The sequence below is a fragment of the Zootoca vivipara genome, chromosome 9 (assembly GCF_965207765.1).
Source record: "Zootoca vivipara chromosome 9, rZooViv2.hap1.1, whole genome shotgun sequence".
Classification (NCBI taxonomy): domain Eukaryota; kingdom Metazoa; phylum Chordata; class Lepidosauria; order Squamata; family Lacertidae; genus Zootoca; species Zootoca vivipara.
The window spans coordinates 7,344,023-7,364,968 of record NC_142592.1 but is presented as its reverse complement, the minus strand read 5'-3'; the positions used below and the strand labels follow the sequence as shown (position 1 = coordinate 7,364,968).

Here is a 20,946-nt window from a genome sequence, read left to right as displayed (position 1 = left end):
CACTAGTAATATTAGGTTTTCCTTTCAAATATAGATTACCGGTAATTGCAAAAGACAGACAGCAAGCTTGTGATTTTCCTAAATGAGCAGATAAATATGTTTTGTCTAAAAATAGGATACTTGTTCTGTCTTAATGTTGAAGAAATAATTTGAAATGAGACTTTTAGATTGCAGCTGTAATGTCATTGCTTGTTATTACAGATGACACAGTATGCCAGGTTTTTGGCTGGTTCTGAGGAATTCATTGATTCTTTGGTAGTAATTGACTGGAACACTCAGTTATAGTTTAGAGCAGTGGCATCAGGATAGATTAATGTGAACAAGGAGGTTCACATTTCTGTCACTACCAGCCCTTTTTGCCTTCAGGAATAATCTTATAATCCTGTGACTAGGCAGCAGTACGCTAAATTTGGAGCCTGTATTGTTGGTGTGAACATCTGCAGAGGCATGTGATACAATGCATGCAGCAGATGTAGTGCTTCTGGTTTACTTGGAACCTCCAGCTGGAAATTTATTGGGCAAAACCGTCAACATTGCATAATGTTACATAATGCAGAAACGCGTAACTTTGATCCCTTGTTCCTATGGCTTTCATTTGTTCTGTGATTCATCAGAATAGAGAGAATTTTAGTTAGTCTCACAAGTGAGTATTTGTCAGTGGATTAGGGACCTCTCTATAATTGCCACACATTGCATATCTGTAGTTATTTAAGGGCACATTTGGATTATAGTTGGGACTTGCAATGAGTCAGTGAGCTAGAGGAGACTTGTAGTCCACTCTCGGGGGTCATCTGCTGGAACATCTATAATGTGGCAGCACCTACCCTTGGAACATCCACTCCTTGCATAGCAAACAAACGCCTTCACCATTGGCTTTTGGGCACATGCTAAAGACGTTTCCCTTTCAATCAGGCTTATAAATTCTTTATCTCAGCTGATACCTTCGCTGGATCTAAATTGATTTTCTGTATGGGTTGTTGTTTTAAACTGTTCTTATATTTACTGTATAGTTAATTGCTTTTTGTAAAGGTTGGGCATCTGATCCAGTCAGTCAAGGTCCATTATGTAGCATTATGCAGACATAAGCTTCTGCGTAAGCATTTTCTGTTTTGGGAAACAAGTTACTAGACTAGAAAGGCCCTGATCCACCAGTCTCTTCTAGCATTCTTACAGTGAAATACAGTGATCTCGACTCATTCAAATACAAAATAGGATAGTGGTCCAGTCCACAAAAATAGAAGGATAAAAATATACAAAGTGGAATAATATTGGGTGGTCATAAGCATAAATCGAAAGATAAATATAGATTCAGTTGATGTGTGAATACTAACCTTAATAACCTCTTAAGTGCACATAAGTGTCAGAAGACAAATTAACTGGGAGCAGTAAAGGGGAGCATGGCCATGGAAAGGAGCAAAACACCACCTGCACAGCAGAAGACTCAAGGAAGAGGATATCTAAAAGCACACAAATAAGATCGCACCCGTGTGTGTGTGTGTGTTTTGAAACCACATTTATATATGCACCTGTGTGTACTGCTGGTGGAAGGGAGAACTCATTGTGTTGCTCTGAGGGAAATGGGGCACCAGACTCGGCAAAAAGCCTCCCGTGCTCTTGAAATACACTTAATAGGTGACAAGAGGCTGGTGCCCTTCGTCCCTGTATTGCTCTTTAAAAGAGTAGGAGTTTGATTGAAACAATTTCCACTGAGCTGAAAAGTTAATCGGATGCAGTCCATTACTCATCTTGTCAGCTCCTTCCACTATAGCGGATTGTATTACAAGATGATAACCTGTCTGTTACTTGAGTTCACAGACAGCATTACAAATGCTTCTCCCTCGCCCGCCCGCCCAATCGCTGTTGTATGACTTAACCTTCTTCGTGTGTGTAATTTTCACCTGGCTTCCAAGCTTAATGAAATAATTCCCCCCTGGAAATAAGACCTGTGCCAGTGATTGTGTGTTTTTGGTGCATACTAAAAACCTTTCTGCCCATCCATGCTCTCGCTGATGAGTTCTGTTGGTCAAGGGCTTTGCTGGTTACAGTCAATATGACAAATCCTTAGATTTGTGTTTTTATACTGCTTGGATGGACCAATGGCCTGAACTTGGTTTAAGACAGCGTCTGGTGGTCCTTCCATGGGAGGCATGAAGAGTACAGTATCCCAAATCTGGAGCATTTCTGGCTTATCTCTCTGTTCCTCTTTTTCTCCCAGGATGGCCTGTCAGACATTTTGTGCACATTTTGGACGGCAGTGACTCGGACACTTGCCTCCCAGTTTCAGAAGGCAACCGACTGTAAGTACAGTATTGAGTCTGGCCTGTGTGATTCTTTTCTTTTCTACACTTATCCTGAAAAATATGTTAATTCTGTAGAATTCACCACAGCTGCCGCCCCCACTACCCAGCCAAATAGTGCTCAATAAAATACCAGTGTGGGTTGGTTGGAATCAACCCCCCCCCCCGTATATATATATAACTGTCTCCTGCAATTCCTTCATAGCAATATATCCAGTCCTTCGGTCCAGCATGTGGGAGGAATGCCTGTCTTCAGAGCTTTTGACAACCTCCCATGCGCTAGCAAAAGCAGGAAGTGCCTTTTTCACTAGCATGCAGGGAAGATGTGGCCAGAGTATGTAGCTTTCACAAACAGTTTAAAAAAACAAATAATTGTGGAAATGTGATAGGGAGGAAGTGGTTCTGTGGTGGTGGTTTGTTTGTTTGTTTTTTCAATTTTTTCAATTGATTTTCTAAACGCATATAATAGAACAAAAAACAAATACCTCTACACACAATAGCTGTATGCCACCTTGAGCTTCAGGGGGAAAGGTGGGATATAAATAAATATAGTGATAATAATAACAACAGTAATACTAATAGGCCGCCTTTTTTGCTTGCTTGGAAACCTGCACAAGATAATGCAGGGAAGAGTTGCATTGCTGATCTACTAGGTGCCCATGATATCCATACAACAGTAACCCCCATAGCATTCATGATGGCACTAGGTGGAAAGAGAAAACGTATTTTTTCAACATTAAAATGCCGCAGTTTGAGTGCTCAGGAAATCACGTTTCCTATAACAGAAGCACTACCTTGAGGAAATTGGGTTTTGCACAGTCCTGAGTACCAGCTATGCTACTTTGAAGAAATGCCCAGGACACACTGCAATAACTGAATAATGACAATTTACTCCCCCCCCCCGGTGCCTCCTTTTTATACTAAAACATTTGTCTGGTCCCTGTGTGGTATGTGCAATTTTAAAAAAATTCTCTTGGAAAATTAGTGATAAATATTTGCCATTGAATACATATCAATATTTCTGAACACACTTTTAGAGAGCGTCACTCACATGTCAAGAATCAAAGAGCATTAGAAAAGTGTGAGAGCTGATGTGCTGTAACTGGATACTGGTTCAAAACGCTACTCGGACATGCAGCACGCTGCGTGACTTTCCCCCAGTTACTTCACCATTACTTTCTGACACAGAGGTTGCCAGCCTTTTGCCCATGGAGGCTTGGAGTGCCTTGGAGGCTTTCATTGGCTAAGTTCCCCAGACTCTGAGCTTTCATTAAAATAAAGAAGTCTCTAGAAAGAAAGTTATGAGGCAAAATGCTCAGGTACCTTGAAATGAGAGTGAGTATCATATGGCAACTCTGTGTATTTTTCATGGTACTGAAGAACGCTGCCTGTTGTTATTAGACAGCAGCACCATCAGTCTATGTAGTATTGTGTGAGCGCCACAAACGGGACATTCCTGCGGTAAGCACATAGTTGTCATGGGTGGTTGTCTCAACCATGGGTGGTTGCTATGGCACGTTCCCCATGGCAGCCATTTTGTGACTTGCACCCCCTGCACTCTCCCAAAATTTGAAACACGGCCCAAAAAAGGTCGGCAACCCCTGACCTACTGTGTCGGCTGTCCTGAAATCCTTCGGAGAAGAACAGGACAAAAGGGCAACCTGGAAAGGTTTTTTTGTTTTGTTTTGTATTGCTCCTTTGATCCACATTAGTCAAAGAATATCAAAGACTGTGTATCTTTTCTTCAGGTGAAGCGGATACTGAAGCTGCACAACAATAGTTTTGTGAATTTACTAGCATTTTTCCTTTGTGCTTATGGATAAATCTTAACTTTTAGCAAGTGCACAGCATCTCTGTAACCACCTCTGAAGTTTCTAGCCACTCTTTCAAAAACGGTGAAAGTTACTTATTGCTCTATTTGTACGCAGTTGTTTTGTATAGTTGCTAAGTAACCAAGTGATCTAATTTAATTTGAGTGACTGCCTAATACTGTCAAATATACTTTGCCATTACTATAAAAAAAATAAAAATACACTGTCAGGCTGGAAAGAAATTGGAATCTCAGAGGATTCCTCATAGCTGCTGGGTCCCGGACTCAGGCTGCATCAGTTCCCTATTCAGGTTCAAAGCACACGTCATGAGGGAGATGTGTGAATTTTTCGATATCAATAGCAACCACAGGGCCTCCAATCTAAATTGGTGTGGTTGTTTAACCTCCCCCCACAAAAAAATACCCACCACAGTTCTCAGAAATTTCTCCCCACCCCAGAAATTCTGCCTGTAAAGTGTTCCTGCCAGGACAAATAGCAAATTCAGGGAGTGGGAGGTTTTTATGACTGGGACAATGAACTCGTATCTTTCTGTGGTTCCAATTATTATTCCCCCCCCCCAAAAAAAATGTGGCTGTAAAATCATAAGAAGAGCCTGCTGGGTGAGGCGGATGACCCATCTTGTCCAGCATCCTATTCTCACAGTGGCTAAACTGTTGCTTGTGGAAAAAGACCGAGTAGGATTCAAATGCAAGGCCACTCCTCTGCTTTCCAGCAACTGGTATTCAGAAGCAGTACTGTCTCAAGCTGTGGAGGCGGAGCCTAGCCAACATGGATGAATTAGTCCAATCCTCCTTTAAAGGGTTGTAAGGTAAATTATAAAGAAGCCTAAAAACCGTCTTACTTGGCCCTCAAATGTTTCAGGCCTAAGCTGTGCCTGTACATCCTATATTTTTTGCAATAATATTTTGTTTCCTTGTTACTCTCTCACTCTTTGAGTATTTTAACTTTTTTATTCTACATGTGTCCAATGGAGCTTCTAGGCTCTTTTTAGTAATTTTAAGAGCATTTAGTCACCAACAAACACAATAGGCATGCATACAGACAAGCCCTCTTTCAGACACTGCTAACTTTAGTGTGGGTTGGCAAAATCTGAATCTAAAAGGGATGAAATCAAAACCTTGGAAATAAATCTGTAGGGTTTAGCAAAATAAGTAGCTCTGTTGAAAATCAGAACAATATAACAAACTGTAAATCGACCTCTCTTGTGAAGAGAGGTACATGTTTATATATTCTGATTAATGATATTTTAAATATGTGGAAATTCTGCTGGTGTCTGAGAAGGGGCACAGTGTTTAATTTGCAGGGGGGAAAACCTTTCTAGAAATCCTTCCATCTGATTTCAGAGACTTTACCTCTTAGCTCTATGTGTTGGGTCTCTATAATAACTCAGTAGTGGGAGAACTGCTCTCATTTGCTCAGGGACACTTTAATCTTTTCTTGTGTTTCAGAGTTGAGTCATTATATTGAAAATAGAGCCTTAGTCAAATTATGCCCTGAGAGAGGGTAGTGATACTGGCCTAGTTACCACAAAATGCTAAACTATGGTTTATTCAACTATAGTTTATTGAACCATGACTTAGTGGTATGTGGTAACTCTGCCCAGTGACTTCACTATTGTCAGGAGTATGGGCAGGAGTCAGGCTCTGGGGCCTGTAGTACTTTGCAGGACTGGGGCCTGCCTCAGCTTGTGCTGGAGAAGCAAGGAGTGGCCACTCAGGTGAGGCCACTTGATAACTCACTGCACCTGGTGGCAAGAGTTGGGAGGGATAAAAGCTCAGCATTTCCCTTCAGCTCTTTGCCACAGCAACGCGGTCCCTGCCTTGTTGCATCTGGCCTCCTGTTCCTTGATCCTTCGCCTTGCTCCTTGCTCCTCAACCCTTGGACCTTCGCCTTGCCGACGCCTTGCTCCTCGACCTTCAGACCTTCGCCTTCGTGACTCCTTGCTCCTTGACCTTCGCATTCGCTTCCCGACCTTCGGTTCTTCAACCCTGCGACTTCCTGCTGCTTGACCCGCAGCCCCACGCCACCTGGACTCCCGTTCCTGCTTCCACTCTGCCATCTTGCCTCTGGTCCTGACGTCCTGAGTCGGGACTGCTACCTCCCACCAACCAGACCGTGACAACTATGTTTTGTTTACTGGCAACAAACTCTGATCTGAAGTCATGGCAGGTTGTTGGCTTTCAGGCTTTGGTTTGTTTAACATGTGTGTCAAGCACTCTTCCTTAACCATGGTTTGTTTGATTACCACCCCCCTCCCCAGGACACTCTCCAAGTTGCAAGGCAAGAGCAGCTGGAAAGCAAAGCAAGCTTTAGAGAAACAAGCCATTTTTAATCATCTGTGAGATGATCATTGCTAACACATGGTTTGTTAAACTATGGCTTAGCATTATACGCAAACCATCCAATAGTTAGAAAACAAGACGTTTTAATTACCTTTGCTAATGTTAATGAAATTATTTCTCATTGAGATATTTGTAACTATTTTATAAAGAAGCAGATTTAACACTAAAGAAGGAATGAAGATCAGGATGGAACATTGTATTAGGACTGCAATAAAAACCCCTCTGAATAGCATTTTGTAAGGCAATTCTGTAAGGTTGTGAGGAACACCCAATTTCCTCTTGAAAATAATTCTGGGATGAAATTTCACCCATACAGGCCTTGTAATAAAGACTGCATTTATTTAAATATTATGTGTCCGTATTATGTTGAATTTAAATGACAAGAATTGTTGGTATTACAGAAACTGATATGGTGTTCCAAGTAATATTTATGGGTTTGTTTGGTTTTTTTGTCTTGCAGCTTCCATGTTTTTGAAACAAGCTTTTGAAGGCGAATACCCTAAATTACTGAGGCTCTATAATGATTTCTGGAAGCGTATTCAACAATATAGCAAAAATATTCAAAGAAATTTCATTACAAATGGCACTGCCGAACACTTTGCAGAACTTCAACAGATAGAAGATGATACACAGGACATTTTCATGCAAAAGAAACAGGATTATGAGTATGTATGTTGTGTATATATAATTAGAAAATAGAAAATTCTAGACTCTGAAGCTTTGTATTCCCTACAACATAGAGCATTTTGTTTTAACATTTTAATTAACAACAATGTGCTATTTCATTCTACCAATTGGGGCATTTTTTGTTTTACAGTGTACATGATTTTTAACCACAGTTAATCATAGAATCATAGAGTTGGAAGAGACCACAGGGGCCATCCAGTCCAACCCCCTGCCAAGGAGGAAATGATTTGCCGTGAATGCGCAACACCACAATGCATTGAGGAAACAAACCATGAGCATGGCTTAGCACAGGGGTTAGCAACCTAAGGCCCATGGTCCAAAAGTGGCTCAAGGAGGTCATTTGATCAGCCCACGAGCCACCCACAAACTGAGTTGCCCGCTCACGTGCTGCGCTAAATCAGCACTGCGTGGGGACTCGCTTCCGCGATGCCAAAAATCACATCTGTGCATGTGCAGACGCCAAAAATTGTGTCTACGCAGACACAGAAAATCTCAGGCTTGCGCACGAGCGAGATCCGGCCCATGGAGGGATCTCCATGGGACCAATCCGGCCCAGGCAAGATAAACCTTGCTGACCCCTGGCTTAGCATTATGTCAGAACTGGGGATTGTTTCACTTCCAATGAATCTCGGTCTATAGCCAAAGTTTGTTGTTGGCTCACTGATCGTGTCTTGTTGGAGCAAAACAAACCACGATATGTGGCTTGGGCATAAAACTAAGCTAGGGATTTTTGTTTGTTTCCACTTGTATGGTAGCAAGCAGGAACACAACAGCCCTGCTCAGCACATTCATGGTAAACCATTAACTGAGATACATTGTGATGTGCAAATTAGGCCACTGAGTCTGCTCCTGCTGGAATGTATTGTACAATGTCGATTGGCTTGGACAGAAGTAGACAAACAAATGGGTTTCTGATCCCCCACCTGTCTAGTTTGTGAGCTATTTCGTATGTGAGGCTCTGAATCAGTGGGCTGGAGTTCTCAAACTGTGTCATACTAAGGCTCCCCAAAGCAACATCTCTTTGGGACTGAATGTGCCCACTGGCCTGATTGTGTCAAACGTTGATCTCACCCCAGAAGGGACCATTGAGACCATTGGAGATATTAGAGCAGAGTTGGGGAACCAGTGGCCTTTCAGATGTTGTTGAATGTCAACTCCCATTATCCCTGATCTTTGATCATACTGACTGAGACTAATGGGAGTTCCAGAACACCTGGAGGGCTACAGGTTCTCTGCATTAGTGTCCCCAGAGAATTTTAAAAAACTTTACAAAAATTCTGATAGAGATTGCAATGCTATATTGTTTTCTGTCTCAGGGCCCGTGCAAGACACCCACTGGAGTGTCTTGGGAAATCTCTAAAATTCCTGACAACAGTTTGCTGTTAAACAGTGATTCCTGAAAGTACAGGTTGAGGGGTCCTTATGTAATAAAAGTAATAAAATAAAATAAAAAGTATAAAAGACAGTAATAAAAGACAGCGGGTAATGTATTCAATGGATTTTCACTTCTGGGTTAGAAGCTGGTACGAGTTCCTCACCCCTGATCATTTGGGGTCAGGGACTCAAATTTGCCTCTTATACTAAAAATAGAACAATATAATGTATATGGCATATGTAACTACAGCAAACTTTATTTTAAGTTAGGAAAACGTTCTGTTTTTAACATTGAATGTCTTATACATTGATTTAGAAAAATTGCTTGCTAATTGAACATTTCATGCATTTTGAAGGGGAAGATTAATTCCTAGAGCTACACACATCTCTGCCAGTTAACGCTTTAGTAAGTGTAGCTGCTCCTAAAATCGGGATACTTGTCTTATAGGCTTTTGCGTAGTTTCCCACTAGAAATTACTCTAAAGGATCTGCATGCCATCAGAATAATTCCGGTAAGAGCTGAGAAAATAGGGACGGTGTTCCTTGGTATACTTTAGTCCAACCCCAAATGGGTATTATTTTTGTTTTGTTTGAAAAAAGGAAATATATTTTATCTTAACCCGTTTCCCCCCACTACTCAGTCCAGAAATAGCCCTGAAAGACTCTTTGCAACCTTATGAAGCTGCCTACTTGTCAAAGTCATTATCGCGGCTCTTTGACCCCATCAACCTCGTCTTTCCCCCTGGAGGTCGCAATCCCCCTTCAGCTGATGAGCTTGACAGCATCATCAAAACCATTGCAAGGTAAAGTGTTCGTAATAAATTTTGGGACATAATATGCAGCATGATTTTCCTCTCTCCTTAAATTATAGTTTAGGAAATGTAAGCTCATTACTACTAAATGATTGATTCTTCATTAATTATCCAAGCAACTACCGTGTTTCTCACATTTTAAGACACCGTCTTATATTTATTTTACTCAAGAAAATAAGCCTATGGCTTATTTTCGGGGGTGTCCTTTATTTTTTTTACTAACCGGTAAGTTGCTGCTGCCGCTCAAGCACCAACAAAGCGCCCAGCAGCGCGCGCCGCATAGAGCCCCGAGCCAGCGGGACCCGCTGAAGCGCCGACAAAGCACCCGGCAGCGCTGCGCAGAGCGCCCCGAGCCACAGGAGGAGGAGGATTCAAAGTGCTACAGAGCACTGCTGGGTCCCGCTGGCTCGGGGTGCTCCGCATGGCGCTGCTGGGCGCTTTGTCGGCACTTCAGTGGGGCCCGCAGCACGCACCGCGTGGAGTCCCGAGCCAGCGGGACCCAACAGCATTCCCCCGCTGAAGTGCCGACAAAGCGCCCAGCAGCGCCACGCAGAGCACCCCGAGCCAGCGGGACCCAGCAGTGTTCTGTAGCACTTTGAATCCTCCTCCTCCTGCGGCTCGGGGCGCTCTGTGCGGCGCTGCCGGGCGCTTTGTTGGCGCTTCAGCGGGTCCCTAGGGCTTGCCGATCGGAAGGTCAGTGGTTCGAATCCCTGTGACGGGGTGAGCTCCCGTTGTTCAGTCCCTGCTCCTGCCAACCTAGCAGTTCGAAAGCATGTCAGAGTGCAAGTAGATATAAATAGGTACCACTCTGGCGGGAAGGTAAATGGCGTTTCCTTGCGCTGCTTTGGTTCGCCAGAAGTGGCTTAGTCATGCTGGCCACATGACCTGGAAGCTGTACACCGGCTCCCTTGGCCAGTAAAGCGAGATGAATGCCTCAACCCCAGAGTCGTCCACAACTGGACCTAATGGTCAGGGGTCCTTTTACCTTTAAAGAAGCACAAACTGTGGCTGCTTGGGCGTAGAAGAAAATCGCTATGTGAATGGTGCAAAAATAAATTATCCTAACATAGTGTATGTAGAAAATGTTATTCCCCCTTGTTTGGTGTCTAAAATAGCAAGAAAACAATTGAAGAATCATGATTAAACAGTCATTGCCATTGCCTTTTGTTTCTAGTGAGCTGAATGTGGCTGCTGTAGATCCAAATCTCACCTTGGCGGTATCAAAAAATGTCGCAAAGACCATACAGCTCTTTAGTGTGAAGTCTGAACAGCTTGTAAGTAATTCTCAGTTGTGAAATTATTTTAAGTTTAAAAATGTGTTTCTTCCTGTCATCAGTGCTCCTCAAAAACAGCCGTAGAATTTGAACCTCTGAAACGTTTAAATACTTCCAGTTATGCATTTTCAAATTTTGTGGATCAGAATTACTCAGGGCACAATCTTATTCCCAGGATTGAGTGGATTTCCTTCTCCCCATACAGAAAGGGAGGTTTGTGGACAGAGAAGGTCTCCTCTCACAAGCTTCTCTGTTGCAGGCATGGAAAACTCTCCCCACCCAAAGTGGTGGATCATGAAAGATTTTGCTAGAAAGAGTGGGGTGGCATTAAGTAAACTTGCAATGCCTCTCACCAATCCTACAGACATAGTGATAATGGAGACTGTGACTCAGAACACAGAGACCTGTAACTTTGTAGGAGAGGTGGGGAATCTGTGCTCCTCCCGATGTTGTTGGACTCCAACTTCCATCGATCCCAGTCAGCGTGGTCAGGGATGATGGAACTTAAAATACAAATAGTATTATGAGCCTGGCTAGCTCAGTTGGTTAGAGCATGGTGCTGGAAACATCAAGATTGCAGGTTTGACCATCACGTGGGACAGTTGCATATCCCTGCATTGCAGGGAGTTGGACTAGATGATCCAGAGGGTCCCTTCCAACTCTACAATTTGATGATTCTATGATTTGGAGGAGGCCGTGTTGGCAAACAGTGTTTTAAACCTGAAAAGTTAGAATAGTACAAAACTTTGTTGTTGTCGTTTAGTTGTGTCCGACTCTTCGTGACCCCATGGACCATAGCACGCCAGGCACTCCTATCTTCCACTGCCTTCCGCAGTTTGGTCAAACTCATGTTTGTAGCTTCAAGAACACTGTCCAGCCATCTCGTCCTCTGTCATCCCCTTCTCCTTGTGCCCTCCATATTTCCCAGCATCAGGGTCTTTTCCAGGGAGTCTTCTCTTCTCATGAGGTGGCCAAAGTATTGTAGCCTCAGCTTCAGGATCTGTCCTTCCAGTGAGCACTCTGGGCTGATTTCCTTCAGAATGGATAGGTTTGATCTTTTTGCAGTCCATGGTACTCTCAAGAGTCTCCTCCAGCACCATAATTCAAAAGCATCAATTCTTCGGCGATCAGCCTTCTTTATGGTCCAGCTCTCACTTCCATACATCACTACTCTACTTGCACTTTGACGTGCTTTTAAATTGCTAGGCTGGCAGGAGCTGGGACCAAGCAACGGGAGCTCACCCCGTCACGGGGATTCAAACCACCGACCTTGTGATCAGCAAGCCCTCTTAGGCCACTTGTTCTTTTACATCCTGACCTAACCTATCCTGGTGGTTTAGAAGCATGCCATGTAAACCACACTGAGTCCTTTAGAGGAAAAGTAGGATAAAATGTGATCTAATTAATCAACTGCTAGTGATTGGTTTTTGAAGAAGTTTCTCGCTGGAACGCCCTGAACACTGTGACTGTAATGGAATGTCAGCTGGCAGAGAGTAGTAGAGACAGAGGGAGCGAGACGAGAGAAATAGATATGGGAAAGAGTTACGGAGAAAAAAGGTCAGTTATGTTAGGATAGGATAGGAGCCTTCCACATTAAATGGCTCCTTGTTCTAGCTGCTTTGCCCCCTTAAGTCTGTATATGTTTGCATTCTACTTCTCAGTGTTCTGGTCTGAGTGCATTCTCAGGTTTATGTATCTAACCCTGCATGTCCGGTGGGTAGATGCACCTGCGTAAGAATATACAGGGAGAATCTGTAAGTGGTGTCAGGAGATATTTTAATAGAAGTCTGGACTCAATGGAGTAGCTGAGGAACTGACCCTAGTCACCAGGGGACCTAGGACCTCTTATACGGTCTCTTAACCATTTTAATATGATAACCTATAGAAAAAAGGCAACATGGAATTTTTGTCCCTGTAGGGTTAGAATGGTAGGAATTCATAGCAGCTCATTCTCAAAAATGGAACGTTGCATTAATAATTGGGAGGGATTCATTTTCTTAACCTTTCCCTCTCCTCAGCCCATTTTATTGGTGCTGTGATTGCACTGTAGGCTTACGGAAATAATGTGGCTTAAGGAAATAATAGGGACTGTAAAAGCTATGAGTCCGCATTCAACAGGTAGCAGATGTGCTTCATTATGTAAGTGTTCTTCTTCTTCTTCTTTTTAAAATATATTTATTGAATTTTATAACAACAAGAAGAAAAACACACATACAGACAAACGACGTGGGAAATACCCCATGTGGGAAACAACAAATATACAAAATACAAACATACAAAAAGGATAACATACAAAAATGAAAAGTAACCTTAAGAAGAAACAAAGAATAATATATTCTTGTTTATATATCTAAATCCATGACATTGTTGACTTCCTCATGTCTCTCCTAGCTGTGTTTCATTGTATATCATCTTTAGTAATTTCTAAATCATGGTTCAAATCTTGTTTTAACGTACTTAACCTATTTTTTACTTTTATATCACATTTCATAATCCATTCAAAACTAAATTAACACTTAAATCTAACACTTACTATATTAAACTATAGGGGGGGGGAATATCAACAAATCCTTTTCTACAACCTCTATGTGCTTCCAAATCTTAAACATTCTCAATATTGCAATTATTTTTCAAATAAATTTTAAATTTCTTCCAATCTTCTTCCACCGACTCTTCCCTCTGGTCACGGAGTCTCTCGGTCAATTCAGCCAGTTCCATACATTTGATCATCTTCGACTGCCACTCATCCACTGTAGGTAAATCTTCATTCTTCCAATTCCTAGCCAGTAAAATTCTCCCTGCTGTTGTGGCATACAGAAAAAACGTAATATCTTTCTTAGGTATTTCCTCTCTAACTATCCCAAGTAAAAAAAAGCTTCTGGTTTCTTAATAAATGTGTTTTTCAACACTTTTTTCATTTCATTATCAATCTTTTCCCAGAAGATCTTTACTTGGGGGCACGTCCACCACATATGGAAAAAGGTTCCTTCTTGCTTCTTACATTTCCAACATTTATTATCATTCTTGTGGTAAATCTTAGCTAATTTTACTGGTATAAGATACCATCTATACATCATCTTCATCATATTTTCTCTTAAAATATTACACTTCATATGCTTTTTCCACAACCTTTCCCAATCCTCTATCATAATAATATTATGACCCACATCGTTTGCCCATTTAATCATTACAGATTTCGTTTGTTCATCTTTCGTATGCCATTCCAGTAATAAATTGTATATCTTTGAAAGATTCTTAGTTTTAGATTCTAACAACTCTGTTTCCAATTTTGACTTTGTTATTTGAAAACCTACTTTTTAATCCAATTTATACATTTCATTTATTTGATAATACTGTAACTAATCATTTACATTGCTTTTTAACTGTTCATACGTTTTTAGCTTAATTTTTTCTCCTTCCACCAATATATCTTTATACTTTAACTACTTGGTTTCTATATTCAATTTTTTCTGTGCCTTGGCCTCAAAAGGTGAAATCCACCTGGGTGTTTTCCTTTCTAATAAATCCTTGTATCTAATCCATACACTGTACAATGACTTCCTAATGATATGACATTTTAATCCTTTATGAACCTTAATTTTATCATAGCACAAATATGCATGCCAACCAAATGCATTAGCATGACCTTCCAAATCCAATACATCTGCATTCTCAAGTAAAAACCATTCTTTCATCCAGCAAAGTGCTGCGGCTTCAAAATATAACTTTAAATCAGGCAGGGAAAAACCTCCTTTCTCCTTTACATCCGTTAACAATTTATATTTAATTCTTGGTTTCCCCCCCCCCTGCCATATAAATTTTGATAACTCCCTTTGCCATTCTTTAAAACATCCTAAATTATCAACAATAGGCAATACCTGAAATAGAAACAACATTTTTGGCAATACATTCATTTTTATCACAGCTATTCGGCCCAATAAGAATAATTTAAAATTTGACCACGTTTCCAAGTCTCTCTTAATTTCACTCCACAATTTTTGGTAATTATTTTAAAATAGATTTATATTTTTATCAGTCATATTCACTCCCAGATATTTCACCTTTTTAACAAATGTCAAACCTGTGGTGCTCTGTAAACTGTTTATTTCTTCTGATGTTAAATTTTTTACTTTGGTTTTTACTTTGTTTTTACTTTGTTTAGCTTAAATCCTGCAAGCTGTCCGAACTCCTGGATTATTTCCAGTGCTTTCACTGCACTGGTCTCTGGGTCTTGTAATGTCAATACTAGGTCATCAGTGAAGGCTTTTAATTTGTACTGTTTTGATCCCACTCCTATTCCTTTCACCTCCTCATTCCTAATCATGTTCAGCAATACCTCCAGGACTGTTATGAAAAGTAAAGGGGAAAGTGGGCACCCTTGCCTGGTTCCTTTCTCTATTCTAATTTCGTCTGATACCACATTATTCACAATGATTTTCGCTTTCTGTTCAGCATAAATCTCCTTTATACCACTAATAAACCCCTCTCCCACCTCCATCTTTTCCAAATTTTATATCATGAAACTCCAAGAAACATTGTCTCAAAGGCTTTCTCAGCATCAATAAAAATCAATACTGCTTTGGTATTTATCTTTACCTCCCGCCTTTCCAACACATCAACCACATTTCTTATGTTATCCTTCATATGCCCTGCGGGCCAAAAGCCCACCTATGTAGGTGTTTTTCTTACAGGTCTGTAGCAAACCATGTTGCTTTTTGCCAAGGGTGTGGAAAGCAAGGAAATGCTTATTTAAAGCACAGTCAGTGAGAACACAAATAATGCGAAGAAAATGTCTAGGAAGCGAGTTGCTAATATGTCACCATCATCAATCAAGTTGGTGTGCCTAATCTGATTTTCAAGATTAGCCTGAGCTAATTGCTTCAAAGTCAAGTTCTAGCCTGGAGGGAATTATGCTTGTTGTAAATTACCATATATTATGTTTTGCCTTCCAACCTGCTTACACACACACACACACACACACACATTGTCACAAAAGAAATTTGTGATAGATTTACATGAGAATTTATAGATAACACCAATCCTTCCAGGCTTCTCTTCCCCATGAGCAGTCAGCAAAGTGCCTCGAAGATGCTTATAAGCAAGGCATGGTGTTGACAACCTTCAAAATTTCCCAACAGCTAGTAGTTCAGTCCTTGTACATGTAAGCTCTGTGTGGCAATCACAGCAATTGATTGACCCATCCTCCATAAATATAGCCAAATCTTTGCAAAAAAAACCCCTCCCACGATTCTTTATTGTGTATATTGAAATACACTACCATTTTGAAACACATTCTTCCTTTCTTTTTAATTTACTCTTAGGCAAAATGATCCGAGTTCAATTTCTAGCATTTCTAAGTAGGTCTGGAAAATCCTGCGTAGCTGCTGCCTGTCAGTGTTGACAGAACTAGACTAGATGGGCCAATGGCCTGAGCCTGAGGAACATAAGGCAGATTTCTATGTTCCTAAACAATGTACCTCTTTGTGTTATCAGAATGCACACAAAAGTGCCATTTTTTGTCTGAGCTATTCATTAGTTGTGTGTACAGTGTGCCTGCAACGTAGTAACTAGCATGCAATTCTTCAAATTAAAATATTAATGCTTGCTCTATTTGTTATTTGTGCATCCTAATATCTTATTTTCTTTGAGCACAGCCGCTCATTGATCTTCTTTTAATTAAGCCTGTTGCTTACATTCTGAGTGTGCACACTTAATTAAGAACCCAGCCTTTTTTGTCACTGCTTTTACTTAATAGACGTTTGTCAGAAATTAATCCTATCAACACCATGCGGTCTGCTTGTTGAGCTTTGTCGTGTGTCTCTGGCATGCCTCAATATTGTTGTAAAGGTACCCCTGACTGTTAGGTCCAGTCACGGACAACTCTGGGGATGCGGTGCTCATCTCGCTCTATAGGCCGAGGGAGCCGACGTTTGTCCACAGACAGTTTCTTGGTCATGTGGCCAGCAGCACACTGATGTCCCTAATTTAAATATTTCTGAATTTTGCAGACTTTGTTAGCCCAATGTTGACTTTTTCCTTTCAAAGTAAAGGCAGCCCCCCCCTTTTACATGCGTTCAATAAGTGTGCGACAAAATACATGCACATTGCGCCAAACCCGGAAGTGACCCAGAAATGTCATAGAGATGTCACTGAAACGTCACGAAAAGGGCTGAACAGAGACAGGGCAGAGGTGTTTGCAGGCTTTTTCAATGGGTTTCAATTATACGCGATTTCATTGATGTACACGGTGCCTTGGAGCTTAATCCCTGCGTAAACGGGTAGCTAGCTGCCTGTAAGCCAAATTATAGTATACTGAGGCAGCAGTCTACACACAAATACACAATAATATGCACAAAAACTCAATAAGGCTTACTTCTGAGTTGACACACATTGGATTTCATGTGTTCAGATTAGTGTTTACTGCAGCTCCAGGGCACCCCCACCACTGGTATCCTGTACGTTTTAGAGAAATACTCCTCTTTGATGTGCTTTTTCTGAAACCAACTTCCATGCAATTCCAAATTAGCAGCCATTCTGTTGCTGCGGTGTGAACAGTTTGGGCAGCTTTTGCCCATGCGCGGTTGAAAGCTTTGCCAACCTGTAATTCAGTACAGGGAAAGAAATCGGCAGGTGAAGATGCCTCTGCACCCCCCAAGCCATGGGAGAAAGCAACTGGGGAATGCTGTATGTGTAGATCGTGGTTGCCATGACAGAAGGGAGACGACAAAAAGTGCTACCACCCAAACTACTAGATGCCTCCTGATTTGTAAATTGGCAGCTGTCAGGTAGCTTTATTGGGAGGTGCTGCCAATAGAAACATGAGCCCCTGATGATTTGGCTCATTTCCTACTCACATCATGGAGTTGCTGAGTTGGGCTCTGGCTCCATCCTGATGGATGGCTTCCAATCAGTTTTTTTGCTCTTGGCTCTCATTTCCTTCTCTTTCAGGCTTTAAATTTGTTTTTCCTCTTCTCATTTCTGGCCTTATTCCCCTTCTTTGTCATCTTCCTCTATTTCCCCCTTCTTCTGAAGCCTCACCCTTGGAGTGGCAGCCTTCAATCACCCTTCCTACCTTCCCACCTACCTACCTTTCTTCTAAAACTAAAACAAAAAGACCTTCTTCTTCGTTGCCCGATGGTTTGCCTTCAGTGGAAGTTACTGGATTTGGTCCACCTATGGCCTCCCCCTGCTCACGCCCTGCCAGAGACTGCAATCTCACATCTAGCCACTACTTGGGTCCTTCACACCCAGACAGAGCTTGTAGGCCACACCCAGATGGCCTCGCTAAAACGTGTCCCTCTTTGTCCACTGTGTCCTTCCCCGGCACTTGGATGTTCACCCTCCATCCACCGCCACATCTAGCTGCTCATGAATTTGATGGTGTCTTTGGGCCGGTAGGCATCTGAAGCCTCTGGCATCGTAGCCAACAAGGCCAAACAAAAGGCAAGATGGCAGGATGGCTGCTGGACTTTGCCCCGAGATGGTCTCAGGATGCCAATGCACTTGCCATCTGTGCAGCCTGCACTGCCTCTGTATTTTCAAGAGCATCCATCATGTGGGTCGAAGGTCTCCTGAGCTCACCCCACATCAGGACCCGCAAAGCACTACTTAAACTTTCCAGAGCAGCAGCGTTTGTAGCAGATGCCACCCAGATTGCATTGGGCTCCTTGGAGTGGGAGTGCATCCGTGGCAAAATCTCTCTCCTGGTGGAAAGCATTAATCAGAAAAATGGTTACATAATATGGCAAAAATGGCAGGCAAGCTTACAGTGATTTCTTAGATGTTAGAATGGACAAAGTAAGTAATCCAATTTCTCTTTGTCAATGAAGGATTGTTCCCCAAATGACTACCCTTTTTTAAAAAAATCATTTCTCCTTCATTTTGAGTTATGTCTGCAGTTAGCTTGCAGTATGTGAGTGGTACTGTATTATAAGTACTGTATGTTCTTTTACTTTGATGCTATTTCTGTTAAGCTTCCCATGTGGGTGGATTGAAATACACTAACATGCCCACCTGCTGCACATAGATAAAAAATGTGTTGTGCTGGGAACACGAAAATTCAGATGTCTAGAAATGAGGAACGCTTTCCTTAGAGTCTAAGAAACCGTTCCCAATTTTCCCTAAGGATACAAAAATAAACAAAAATAATTATTTTGCCATGTTGCTTTTTAGGTACTCATTACTCATGTCTTTTCTTTAGCTTCTTTCTATCCTATAAGAGATAAATATCTGCCCAACATCACAAGCGAGCAAAAAAATAGAAAACAGAATATTTTGAAGAATATATTAATATATATTTTTTCTATAAGCATATGTGAACATTTTCCAAGAAAGCAGGGAGAACATGGCTACTGAATTACTGTCGTGTCTGCAGTAAAAGGGAAATTCCTTCTGTCAATTAAGCTATTTCTCTCTCTTAAGCTCATTCATGTTTAGAGAGAGTGCTCCACAAAGCTCTCTTTTTGCCTTGTCTGCATGCTGTTCTAGTTCCCTTTTTTTTTAAACAGTGGATACTATTTCTTTTACATATATAACTCTGCTGTGTTCACTTTATATAAGGGGAACATTCCAAAGAGAGGCCAAAAGCAGCTTTGGAATTAATGAATCGCGCAGAGGCAGATAAATGTGTGAAAGAGAACAGATAACTCACTTGTTCCTTCTCAGATTCACTTCTCCTTCATCTGCATCAGTTGGTGGTGATTTTGCATGTAACCAGATTAGATTTCCAACTCAAAATGATTTGTCAGGTAAAGGCATAACTTTGCTTTGAAATGAAACCATGTCCCACTCAATTGAGGCCTTCCTAAATAATGAGCTATGGGGTGCAGGGGGCTAATGGAGGAGGGCAGAAATTGCCCAATTTGAGGCAATTCCCCACATTGCCCTGCAGCCTCCAGTGCCCCATCCCAGATTGTTCAAATCGGAATCCCCAACTCTTTTCAGGTTTTCACATTCGCAATTTGCTGGGGCCGGCAGTTTTCTTGCTCTGTGGTAGTATTGACAGAAAAACTTTTAGGGGGTACCTGATCTCAGAGGAGCTCATCGCAAGAAATATGCATCCTAGTCGCTAGGAAGGAAGGAAGGTCAAACTACAGAGATTCCAAGAACACAGAAATTAAATTGAAGCAGTCAAAATACAATAAACGGGAGGTGGAAACAGCAGCTCTTTAGGCCATCAGGGATTCCTATTACCTGGTGTCCAGCAACTCACTTGTCAGCCACAGCTCTAATTTCACTCATTGGCTAAAAACACTGAAATGGCAGGCTGGGTCAACTCATAGAAATGGCTTAGAATGATACCTGCACATTTTGTTTCATAACTTTATTTCTAGGACAAATAGAGACTTGCTCTTTTCTTCTTTAAATGGAAGCTCACATTTAGGGGCCTTTCCCGACTACGGGCTGGGAATATTGGTATCTCTTGTACCCACTTGTCTGAAACCATGTCTGGAGCTGCCCTCAGTGTGTGCATTAGGAAAACTATTCTCTTGGTTCCATGTACTTCAGTTTCCCTTAGTCCTACACCTGGCTTAATTTCAGGAGTACTTGTCTCAAGTGCCATCCATGACTTATTTGGGATGGACCTCTATCTGGTATAATTTTGTTGCAATTATGGAATGGCTTTTTATGGCGCAGTAAAGAACGCTGGAAGAATGGCTTTTGTCTGCCAAGTTTCAACGTTTTATTTTATAAGGAAATTACAGCCTGGATTTTTAGTGGTGATTTAGACAGAAATAATGTCTAAATTAGGAAACATCACATATAGGATACATTACTAAGAGTTACCTTTATTATTTGGTATTTTTTTAAAAAAAAATTAAAGTGTTACATTAAGCTATATGCAGATCAAAGATGAATCATTATGCGGGTTGTATTTTAGCCGTGGGATTTGTCTGACAGCTCGAGGAAAATGAATCTAATCCTCTTGTCTAATTGTTCAATGTTGCAAGTTGCTAGAAAGAATAAAATTGAGCAAGCTTGCAAACGGGGGGGGGGGGGAGGTAACCCCTGAAGTTACATTTTCAGAAAATATTTAGATAAGCAGCAGGGCAGCAACTGAGCCACAAGTCAGTGCCACCAACTCATTAGTCCTTTTCTTTGGGTGACACATCTGTTATTGTCCATAGCATATATTGTATTTAATTTGAAGACCTGGCATGCTTAAGATGGCAAAATATGCCATTATGCAGACTGAGAGGTATCCCTTATCAAAATAGGATCTGTGTATGCTCTCAGAACGTTGATTGCATGAGGCATATTTTATTGCATTACGGACTGTATAACCAAGCTAGGGAACTATTGATTAAACCACTACAGTGGTACCTCGG

At 41.5% G+C, this 20,946-nt stretch overlaps 1 protein-coding gene across 2 annotated transcripts in view; it reads left to right on the top strand.

The window, feature by feature from the left end:
- Positions 1–20,946, top strand: part of COG5 (component of oligomeric golgi complex 5) — a 162,699-nt gene that overhangs the window by 109,834 nt on the left and 31,919 nt on the right. For both annotated transcript variants that reach the window (XM_088676684.1, XM_035127862.3), the window contains exons 11-14: positions 2,216–2,297; positions 6,932–7,136; positions 9,174–9,335; positions 10,519–10,618. In XM_088676684.1, coding sequence (XP_088532810.1) covers positions 2,216–2,297; positions 6,932–7,136; positions 9,174–9,335; positions 10,519–10,618 — 549 coding nt within the window. The remainder of the gene's footprint in view (positions 1–2,215; positions 2,298–6,931; positions 7,137–9,173; positions 9,336–10,518; positions 10,619–20,946) is intronic.